The following is an 11,643-nucleotide window of genomic DNA, read 5'->3' as shown; positions in this document are numbered from 1 at the left end:
TTTCTTGAAGGAGGTAACCTGGCTTAAAGCATGAAGGTTTTTTAACCACGCCTTGTTCACGATTTGAAAGAAATTTTAGCGGAAACTGGCGCGAAGTGTCGGCCAGGTGCATCGCGCGAACATGCGTCTCGGCGCCTTCGAAAAGTTTTATCGGTTCCTCTTTCTTACACAGCTGTCATATAGACCAGGCACCTGGTCCTAGCAACGTGCGGTTGCAAGGCAGGTGTTGCAGGAAAATGCAAACATGCCAAATCAGACTAACCATACAATGTATTTGTTGCTTAGCCACGGCCTGAAAAGTCACAGACAGCTCGGACATAGAAGACGTTTATTTGGGGCGTGCGATGGCTTTTATCACCTGAAGTGTGAAGGGAAGTGGTAGCGGAAAGAAGGAATTGAAGTGTTCGGCGCACGCACAGCACTCTAGCATGACGAAGACAACTCTACCCTCTCCTCCAAAATGGAACCGTTGCACTGGCTTCCGCTGCCTCGTTGACCGGCGCAGGACTTACTGCGAAGCTTCGGCCGGACTCAAGGTAGGTGGGAGAAGAGAGGTGCGAGGTTGAATGTTATTGCCCGCAATTTGGGCTCTATCAGGAGAATAATCTGGGGCGGCCGCTTCCAAGGGAGTGGTTACATTGGCCGCCGTGCAGGGTCCTTTCGTCTGGCTGGGCCCTGGACCACGAGCAGTCGTATCGGTGACCGGAAACCTTGGTGATGAATCCGAGCGGCGGCGCACCTGATCGACTTGCCGCTTGACGATTGCAGTGGGAGGCTCTACGGTTACCATCCGTGCTCCTGTCGCCGATTTGACATGACCAGGGATCCACTTCTCTCCCTGTCCGTAATTGCGGACGTACAAGCTGCTGTCTGGCGGCCGTGTCCAGTCGTGGCTCCCCTCAGTTGGACCTGCAACATTCACAGGGGAGCAGGTGTCTAGACGCGATCTTATTTGATACCCGAGGAGCATCTCTGAAGGTGATTTCCCAGTCTTCACAGGTGTTCGTCTATAATTGAACAGCAGCCGTACCAATTTCTCGTCGAGATCGCCACCCTTTATTTTGTGAATACCATCCTTTATCGTTCGCTCCGCCCTTTCAGCAGCTGCAGTTTGACTGTGTGTGAAAAGGTGCTGTGCACAGGTTCGTAATGTTTTTTGCTGTAAATGTGGAAAATGCCTTACTCTTGAAGTGTGTGCCGTTGTACGTGGCACACCAAAGCGGGCAAACATGCTCCTCAGAGCCTTTATTGTGCTTTCTACGTTTGCATGCTTCACAGGAATCGCTTTGATCCATTTGGAGTGCGCGTCCACTACAACCAGGATCATCTTCCCAGTTACGGGTCCTGCGAAGTCGATTTGGATCCGATACCACCGTTCTTCAGTCTTCGGACATTCTAGGGGAGGTGCAGCCGGTGGCATAAGTAAATTTGCTATTCAATTTCCACAATTGGCCGCGCGCTACTCTAAGTCGCGGTCAAGACCTGGCCACCAAAATAGGGAGCGTGCCACGGCTTTCATAGCCGATGATCCTTTGTGGGTTTCGTGAAGAAGTTGCAGGTAGCGCTATCTGGCGTCACTGTGTATGACGACGCGATTGCCCCAGTATACGAGGTCATGGGCCAAGGACAGTTCTAGTCTACGCTCATAATAAAGTGCTAAATCGGGCTTTATGTTTGCCCTGCTTGGTGGCCAACCGCGCGACACGCAATGTTGAACCTTACGATACAGTGAAATTCTAGAACACTACAGAATGGGGAGGAGAACCCTGCCCCCCCCCCGTACATCTCTCACAAAGAAGGAAGAAGTAATCTGGCGAAAACTGCAGACGGGTACCTTTCCAAACCTGTATGTCCTACACAAATGGCATCCTGAGGTGCACTCTTCCAAATGCAAAAACTGAAAGCATAGCGACCCTAAATCACATGCTGTGGTCTTGACCAGCGCTACATGGTCTACATGGAAACAAAGAGTCATGGGGTTCCTTCTTCCATAGCCAGGAAGGACAAGTCCAGAAACATGTCATCGGTCAAGCCCAGGCCGCCGCCGGAAGTCAACTGATTCCGGCCGACGTTTAGGGGGGAGGCATACGGTGAAGGTGAAAGTGGGAGCTGCGTCTCACCCGATCACCCATACTCTTTGACGGGTGCAAATAAAGTGATCTCTCTCTCTCTTAAGCAATTTCGAGTCGACATTCGTTAGATTCTTCAGTTCACGCGTTGAGACCACACCTTCATCTAAGCTTTTGAGTGGGAGGACGTACTCCGGGGGCTCACCTTCACCTCTGTCTCTGGTGGTCTGCTGTGTCAGTCTGCTGAGAGCATCCGAGTTGAGTAGTTGTTTCCCAGGAACATACTGAAGCTTGTAATTGTAGCCTCCGAGGTACAGTGCCCAGCGTTGAATTCGCGCAGCCGTCATAGTCGGTGTCTGGCGGTCAGGTCTCAGAGGGCTGACGAGAGGTTGATCATCCGTGACCAACGTAAATTCACGACCTAGAAGATAGTCCCGGAATTTTGTTACACCGAAAATCAGCGCCAACACATCACATTCTAACTGGGAGTAGTTCCGCTCTGCTTCGGTCAGTGTTCTTGAGCGAAAACCAATAGGTCTATGTACGTTGTTGCTAGAATGAAGTGGAACTGCTCCGACCCCTAGCGACGACGCATCACACTCTAGCTTGAGTTCATTTGTACAGTCGAAATGTACAAGCACTCGAGCATTTTTCAGACGTTCTTTCGCTGCATCAAACTTTTATTTTATTTTATTTATTTGAACCTCAAGGGTCCCTGACGGGACATTACATGAGGAGAGGGCGCAATAACAGCGGTTAAAAATGAATTACATGGGAATCATGACGATGACGTGGATTCCTTGATGGCAACTTTTTGCGGTGCTTTCCATTGCCACCGAGCGTTTTTCCCCAGTAGTTAATTGATACAGCGGAGCTAGGTACGTTGACATGTTTGGAAAAAATTTCGCGTCGAACGTCAACATTCCGATAAATGACCGCCGTTCGGTCACGCTCCGTGGAAAAGGTGTGTGCATAATAGCTTTCACGTTGCTTTCGATTGAATAGAGGCACTCGCCTTCAATGTGATGTCCGAGGTATATAACAGCTTGTTGTCGAAATTTGCATTTGTCATACCGCAACTTCACTCCATGATCCCGAAAACGCTCTAAGACGACTTTCAATCGCTCTCCGTTATCGCCTTTCTTCTCGGATACGATTACATCATCAATGTAGGCTTGCACGCCGGGTAGACCACTGATAATCGTGTCGATTTTTCTGTGCGAAATCGACGGCGCAGTCGATATTCCGAACGGAAGTCAATTATAGCAAAATAAGCCGTTTTGGGTATTGATGACGCAGAGTTTGCGTGCGACTTCGAGGTACCTGACTGCAAGCGTCTCGCAAGTCGAGGGTGCTGAATCATTCACTGCCACTTAAAACTGCGAACATATCCTCGATTACACGAATAGGATATATTTCGATTGCGCAAACAGGGTTCAATGTAGCTTTAACATTGCCACAAATCCGTACCGATCCATCTTTCTTTAGCACCGGCGCTATAACGTTGCCTAATCCTAATGGCTGACTGGCGATAAGACGCCAAGGGAAACGAGTCGGTCTAGCACCAAAGCTACCTTGTCGCGTAGGGCATAAGGAAGGGTCTCGCCTTACAAAACTTTGGTATTGCTTCATCTTTGAGGCGCAGGCTCGCTGGAGGACCCTTCATTAGGCCGAGCTCCGTGGTGAAGACGTCCTGGTAGTCTGAGAAAATGGATTTAATCTTGCAGGTGTCCGTTTCGCTGGTTTCTGTGGCTCCGCAGGCCGGAGTCAAATGTAGCACCGGAGCGCCAGCGTTGTCCTGCAGCGTCAGCAGGTCCCTTCCGCATAGGCTTGGCCCTTCGCAGTCGAACACCATGAGGGGACAATCCACGAGCACGTCTCTGAAGCCGACACGTAATGTCAGATCACCTAGCACCGCAAACCGCACTGCGTAGCACAACTTCACACGTGACGGCTTCTAGGCAGGCCAATGGTTTTGATGCTTCCTGTACTGTTCCTTAGAAATGACATCTGGCGACCAGGTGTCGACTTCCATTGCTAATTGAACGCCGCTCCATATAAATGAGTGGCGTATTGGTGGCTCGAGAAGATTTTTACGCTCCGAAACCAATTTCCTAACGTGGACTTCGTCACTGCCATCGTCCATTGGCGTGGTTTCCGTTATTCCCAGTGCAACTGTTTGCATCGCTCTGGCAGCTAACCTTCAGCGGTTAGGGTGGCTTTAACATTTCCTAGCAAGGTGTCCCCGCCGCCTACAGCGACAACAACGCACTTGCTCATCCGCAACTGACATCGTCGTGTTTCGAGCTGCCATACCTTCCGCATTACAGATGCTCTTCAGCCTTTCTGTATTCCCCGGAGGGCGTTTTTCGAGCTGCATGCAATTTCAATAGAGCCTTTGGCTCTGATGACATTTTCAAAGCGTCATTTTCAGCAGTTTCAACCGAAATTGCGAGCGCTTCAGCCTCCGCTATCGTGATGTCGGCCTTTCCAAGTAATAGCTTCTGTAGGGCCCTCGACCGAACACCGCACACAATACGATCCCTGAGCATCCGCTCCAGGGCGTTGCCAAAATTGCAGTCATCGGCTATGTGCCGTATTTCCACCAAGAACTACGTGACATATTCCCCTTCCATCTGGGAGCGATTAAAAAACTTGAAACTCTCAGCTATTTCATGTCGCTTCGGGTCATAGTACTCGCTCAGCACCTCGAGCTCTTGCTCGAAGCTCAAAGCTTTTGGGGCTCGCAGTGCGACCTTGACGGCTAATACTTCCAGGGTTTGTGTGCTCAATGCTGCCACGAGCAGTGCTCTCTTCTTGGCCGAATCGGTGATTTCGTTAGCTTCAATGTAGGCATCTGCTTTAATGAGATACGGCTTCCCCTTATCTGTATCTTCGTTGAATGCAGGTAGCATATCATGAGTCATGCTTGTCGTCTGTGAGGCTGCCTTCGCGGATGCCGATTCCGGGTCTACTTTCACCGACTGTGGAATATCCCATCCTCGTCGCCAGTGTTGCATTAGCCACGGCCTGCGGAGAGGACAGTTACTAGGCACTGGCAGCTCGAACATAGAAGACGTGTATTTGGGGCGTGTGATGGCTTTTATCCCCTGATGTGTAAACGGAAGTGGGAGCGGAAAGAAGGAATGGAAGTGTTCGGCGCACCCGCAGCACTCTAGCATGACGAAGACAGAACAGTATTAAAGTCCTTATGAAATCCTCTTCTCGCGAGCACTGATAAGCTTTTGCATTTCGCATTTCATGTGTGTGAGGTTATATCATGGTATCGTACATTGCGTGCTACGACAAAAGGCAAAACAGCGAATGCTCTAATATATTTTTGTGGGCGGATTTGTTCTATGTTCGGGCTTTTTTGAGACTGCAGGCAGTGAAGGTGGAGTATGTTCTCAACCCTTTTGCAGGCATGAAGTACGCCCTGAAGTACGCCCTGAAAGCAGCTAAAACGAGACCGGTCTCTTCTTCAGGAACAGGGCTAATTGGAGAGAAATGGGAGAGGCATTTACTACCCTCCAGTAGGCGTAGTCAGGCTGATGGTGGTGATGATGATGATGAATTAAAGACAAAATAATAGCGGTTCCGGGTCAACCAAGTACAGCAATAGTAATTCTCCTTATAAGCTATCCATAATATCACTGCAGTAAGACTTAGTTGGGAAGGAAGAAGCATCGTATGCATTATTTGCTACTGTCTTCCCACACAAAGCCTAGAACCTCTACTAACAGAAATATAGAGAATATTTTATAACAGCGATGGCTTCATATTTGCTGGAGGAGATTTCAACGCCAAGAATTCAGCTTGTGGTAGAAATAAGACCGACGGCAAGGGAATTGAAATAGAAAATTTTATCAGTGCCGGAACTTGGAATTATTAAATCATCCCAACACTTTTCCTACGTTCGAGTCCAGCATGGACGACGCGGGATTGACTTGACAATATTTTCTCCACAGCTGACGTCTTATTTGGTCTAATGGGAGGTTCTAGATGAATTTACAAATGGCGACCACAGGTATTTAAGTATTAAGCTTTTCGATCAACCAGAGGCAAAAGTAAGGAAGCTTACACACAAGGGAGAGCTTAAAGTTCTTAAAGAGCGAGAAAACTGTCCGTGTTTAAAGGATACAGCTGAAGCCAACAGTGCCGCAGTTAATCAACTTGAACATATAGTCAACGCCTTATATAATAATAACAATCTTATCCAAAGACATTCGAAGGTAACAGCTAACAAAACAGAAAGAACCAATTTTTGGTGGAGCCCGCAAATATAAAGAGAGTGGAAAAGGGTGAACGCACACAGAAGATGATTCCAAAATAGATGGGAAATTATTAGGGACATCTACAAAGCAAGGTAGAAGAAGCAGTCTAACAGTATAGTCAACTCCTCAAGAATCCGAACAAAAATAATAGAGACATATTTGTACAACCGTGAAGAATAGTGATCAATTTACCTTACAAAATGGCTGCTAACAAAATCAAAGAGGCAATAGTAATTTCGAACACCCGAATCAAATCAGGTGAAGCTACGACATTCACGATTGATGAATCTGTTGTTGTTAAACTATTTGCAAACGACTGTCTAATCTACAGAGTTGTTAATGATAATCACAGCCAGAACCTACTCAGTGAGAACATCTGCAACCTAGGGGACTGGTGCGAACGGCGTGGGATGCAAATTAATTTTCAGAAAACAGTCTCTATGTCAATCACAATAAAAAAAAACGTCCCATTCGTATGACATTGGCTATCAGCATATTCATTCAGTCTCGCCTTTGAAGTACTTAGGCTTAACAATTAAAAATAATCTTAGTTGGGCCGAGTACATTAATATCATTTCTTCCAAAGCATTTGCTAAACTCTGTTCCTTGCGCAGAAAACTAAAGAGTGCCCCGTCAAATGTAAAGAATGAAGCATATTGTACACTTGTTCGCCCAGTTCTCGAGTATGGATTCGTTGTGTAGGACCCTTATTTCACTAAAGATATTAAGGTAGAGCGCTCTGATCGTCACGCTGCCAGATTTATCTTATCCTATTATAAAATGTCCTCCTCAGTCACCAACATGTTAAACAAGATTAAACTAGAAGCACTCCATACAGCGACAGATTGCCAGACTGAAGTTTATTTATTTATTGTACTATAACAAAATTCGCCTATCAAGTGACAATTATGTTTTTTTTTCCCAGCGCTCAGGTCCGTGAGACTGAATCATTCTGCAATAATAATGCCATATTTTGCACGCACAACAGTATTTCAAAAATCGTTCTTCCCCATACGATTGAAAAGTGGAACTGTCTCCCTCCCTCTATTGTTTAATGTTCTGACGAGGAAAAAGTTGAATAGTTGTTATCGAAGCATTGTAATGCCCTCCTGCTTGGGCAGCACTAGCTGTCTGCAGTATTTCTAAATAAAATAATAATAAAAAGGAAGGCGTTTGTACCCCTGCTACTCTTGCCGTTAAACTATACTTGTTTAGTTGTTTTTATCCCGTCCTCGTCCCTGCGTCCATGCCTGCTCTAGAATCTGCTTTGCCCCGCACGGTAAACTTAAACCAGGATAAGCGCCAATTTTGTTACGCACTGTCACCCCAATCCGTGCAGCTTTTCCTCCCTCACCTCACCGACTTAATCCCTCATGAGGTGGGGCTGAGAAGACCCTCATGAGGGTTTATTTATTTATTTACTTTTTATTTATTTATTTATTTATTTATTTATTTATTTATTTATTTATTTATTTATTTATTTATTTATTTACGCATACTTTCAAGGCCCGCAGGCACTACAGAAAGAATTGCCCTCGTAAGGGTGCCGATGTCAGCTGACGTTCGCGGCGAAAAGCGATGTTCACGTGAACACGACAGGAGCGAGTCGAGTCAGACGTCAGCCCTACTCGCCGACCGCGCGTTTACGTAAACGCCATCCGGGTAACAGCGGCGATGGTCAGCGCAGAGCACTGCAACGCGAGCTCTGAAAGGAGGCGTCCAGGATCGCGAGCACCAGTACAAGACCACTTTCTCCTCTTCCCTTCCACCGACCCCACAAAGGTCGGGTCGCACTCAGTCAACCTACTTCGGCACGACTCAGCCCAACAGGCCGAGTCGTACCGATTCTGTCGACTCGTCGAGTTCATTTTAAAACCGAGAGGGCAAAGTTGAGGTTCTCTGTCGGGAAGAAAATCGATTACTCTGTTCATGCAAACGCCGACGAGTCGAATCGGGGAGTGCAAGGGAAGGTTCTAGTCGGGTCGGCCGCGGATGTCTTGGCTCGCTGATCACTGTGCAGATTACACGGCTGAAAAGATTATCTGGCTGGTAAACAGCAGGAGCAGGGGCATGCTCACAAGTGCCGCCGTGCCTACTAGAACGCGGCGTGACTGGCTTGACTCGAAAAGTATTTTATCCACAAAACGCGCAGTAGTCGAATTGGCATGACCTCTCTCAGACCGACGACTGAATCGATACGCTCCTGCCAGCTTCATGTAAAGTAGGCTAACAATACAAAGATGTGTCAAGGTACGGGTGTTCAAATTAGAGAGACGTCATCACATTAGCATTCAGTGATGAACAACTTAACTTTTAAGTTCCGACCTCCCGTGAAGGTTGTAAAAATGTTTTCATATCACTTTCTTCAGTGATAAAAAAAGCTGCACCCCTACTGTTGCTCGCTAAGTTTTGGTTTAAGTTTCTTTTTCAGTGCACCTACTTGTATAACTTAGCCTCACAAATATGTTTTACGTCACCATGTCTATGTTATACAAAGGGTGTGTCACCTAAGATATTACACAATTTTTAAGAATTCGCTTGAAGAGTTAGAGTTTTTTTTGTTTTTGAGTTTTGGCATAGCATTGTCATCGATGTAGTACATCATAATACATTTAGGGAGTGTTAATTAGCAGGCTGGTTAAGGAATATTGAATAGTTAACAGTTTAACTATAACTGTTAGGCTCCTTAATTATTGAGAGGCGTGTAGCTCACCATAAGTAATATCCATATCAATTTTTAGAAAATTCGAAAACGCGGTTACCCTCGGCGCTGTGGCCCAAAAATTTTGGATATATCGCGCCTATATGCATCCGCTTTCGCGAAGCTTAAAGGCAAAACAACCTCTCCAGTGCACGTAACTCGTTGAAATAGCGAAAATTTGTTGAGAGACAACATTAAGGCTAACTCGGTTTTCGAAATTCTAAAAAAATGCATATTATGGTGGCCTAACAGGAGCCTAAAACTAGTAGGTAAAAAGGTAACAATTGAATACTAATTAAGCAGCCTGCTAGTTAGGACGCCTTCTCTGCATTTCGATGCACTACACCGCTGACAATGCTATGCTGAAAAAAGCTATCTTCTAACACAAAAGAAAATTTTTAAAAACTCTGGAAATTCGTAGGTGAAACACCCTATATACATATACGCGCTCATTCGTTTTGTTGACTGCTGGCGTCCTTCGCAGGTATGTCGATCGTAATGAGCGCCTCATTCCTCTTCCATTGTCCGCTCAGTAGCTTGCCGAGGGTCTCGGTTCTGGAAGTCTTGATAGCGTAAGAAGTTTCTCGCACAGCTTCCGCCCTCACCGTTTGATCATCTCCCACGTGACACTTGCGATAATACAGAACGCACTACGTCCGCCGCTATGGACGAGGGTGGCCCTGGTGAGCACTCTCAATGTTAGGTTACAGGCGCATGAACATACCTCCGGAAATAGACGATGGAACAGCCGCCGCCGTTGCTCGGCTGGTAGAGCACCGGGCGCGAAATTCGGAGGTCGTGGGCTTGGATCCCACCGGCGGCATATGCATAGTTGCTTTTGCTTCTGCTCATCAATTATCTTTCAGCGAATGAATAATAGACTACTCAACTCCCACTGATCATCACAAATTGATGAAAAAAATGATAACTTTCCCCTATGCCCCTTGGCTTCGGTGACTGTTGTCTTCCTTAGTATATGTACATAGTGTTCTATGTAAATAAACTTCTTTCCTGTCCTATACGCGTCGTCTTTATCCGCTCGGCAGGCCACCGCCGCCTACACAGCATCTATACACTTTCGTCTGGTTTTCCTGTAAAGGCTTGCTTAGATGTGCCACGGGCGTGTCTGCCCTGCCTCCTCCTCCGCCGCATTCGCAGGTGGTCGTAGGCGGACTAGGCATGCTCAAAACTGCGCCAACCTCACCGGTGAGTGAAGCTGGGATGCACGCCCCGTGGACACCCGGCTCACCTGCCGCCGCTGTGCCCGTGGCGTCGTCGCTGTGCTTATGCATGTCGTCGACTCCTCGGTGGTCGCCGCAGGGGCAGTGCTCCACCACCGTGACGGCGTCACACGTTGGGCCGTCTCCGCCGCGCGGCGCCTTGGGGTCCTGTGTCGGCACGCTGCCGTAGCTGGCAGGCTTGAAGTTTAGCCCGTGAAGGTCGTCGGGGACGCCGGTGCCACGCTCGAAGGGCCCCACCATGTTGTCGTGCACAACGGGCGGGCCGCCGCTTGTCTGCGGGTTCTGCTGCTGCCGCCAGAGGCATGCGCCCGAGCAGCAGCAGCAGGAGCACGGCTGGTCTCCCCGGTCGCGCCAAGCGGCACATGCAGCGGAGTCCTCCCCAGGCTGCACCTCCTCTCCCCCACGGAGAGGCCCCGGTTCACGAGGCAGCACTGCGTTGGCGAGCCATCGACGGTGGCGTCAGTGCACACAGAGACGCGATCGCTCAGTACGGCTGCCGCCTGCCTTACTCACTGCCTCCCTTGAAACAGCAGGGCGAGTGAAGCCTTCGCTGTGCGGACGGTCTGCGATGCTACCTGCAGCTATGACGAAGCTTCCCCTCCGGCTGCGCAAGATGGCATCTTCTTCCTTCGAAGGCCACAGCACGTTCCGTCGCAATCGTGTCGCGCGGCTGCGGCTAAAATGAAGCAACTTAATAAATGTAGATGCTGAAAGAAGGCGCTGGTGAAAAAAGATTTACAGATGCACTGGCGCTGGATAGAAGTTGTTGTTGTTGTTGTTAGCCTATCAAAAGATGGCACATACCCACACTGGGGGATCGGCCAAGAATGGGGTGGCTATTCACCTGAACGCAGTTAACAAAAAGGAAAAGCACGTGGTAGCGCAACACCGGTGAATTTTTGTCATGAACAGAAAAAGGATGTGTGTTTTGATTTTAAAATTTTAAGAATAATAATAAAGAGAGGGATTAAATATTAATGATTTAGTCAAAATGTAATAATTCATAGAAAAGAAAAGGTTGGAACACTTAGCAAGGCAGTCGGTGAGATTCTGTTTCAAGAATGCATTGCCCGGTTTATGTTATTTTCGTCTTCTTCCAAGCTCGCCTGCATAGCAATGGCAGCTCACTCGCCCTACGCGGCGCACAGTTCAGGCAATCGAAGAGTTGAGCGCGGCACGGACTGAGAAGCACGAGCGCTAACTGGTGCTGCTTCTCTGAACAAGGTCGCGTCAAGCCTCACCTGCTTGCCGTCTTATGACGACGCGCACACATTATGTTGCAAAGCTGGTCTGTCTGAGTGGAAGAGGAGAGAGAGCATGCGCGTTTCTTGATTTGGGCGGGTAATTGAATATTTTTT

The 11,643-nt window shown here is 47.9% G+C and overlaps 1 protein-coding gene across 2 annotated transcripts; it reads right to left on the bottom strand.

Moving 5' to 3' along the window:
* Positions 1–314: 314 nt before the first annotated feature.
* LOC144108157 (uncharacterized) lies at positions 315–11,176 on the bottom strand. Of its 2 annotated transcripts, none has more exons than XM_077641446.1 (4): positions 10,795–11,176; positions 10,294–10,716; positions 2,275–2,490; positions 315–909 (listed from the first exon to the last, which is right to left on the bottom strand). In XM_077641446.1, coding segments are annotated over exons 1-4 (1,041 nt in total). In that variant the 5' UTR covers positions 10,796–11,176; the 3' UTR covers positions 315–508. The 2 variants fall into 2 exon arrangements, with proteins under 2 accessions (XP_077497572.1, XP_077497564.1); XM_077641438.1 differs by having other exon boundaries at positions 10,799–11,176.
* Between the last annotated feature and the right edge of the window lie 467 nt (positions 11,177–11,643).

The sequence above is a fragment of the Amblyomma americanum genome, chromosome 1 (assembly GCF_052857255.1).
Source record: "Amblyomma americanum isolate KBUSLIRL-KWMA chromosome 1, ASM5285725v1, whole genome shotgun sequence".
NCBI classification, from domain to species: Eukaryota; Metazoa; Arthropoda; class Arachnida; order Ixodida; family Ixodidae; genus Amblyomma; species Amblyomma americanum.
This window is presented reverse-complemented; position numbering and strand designations above follow the sequence as displayed.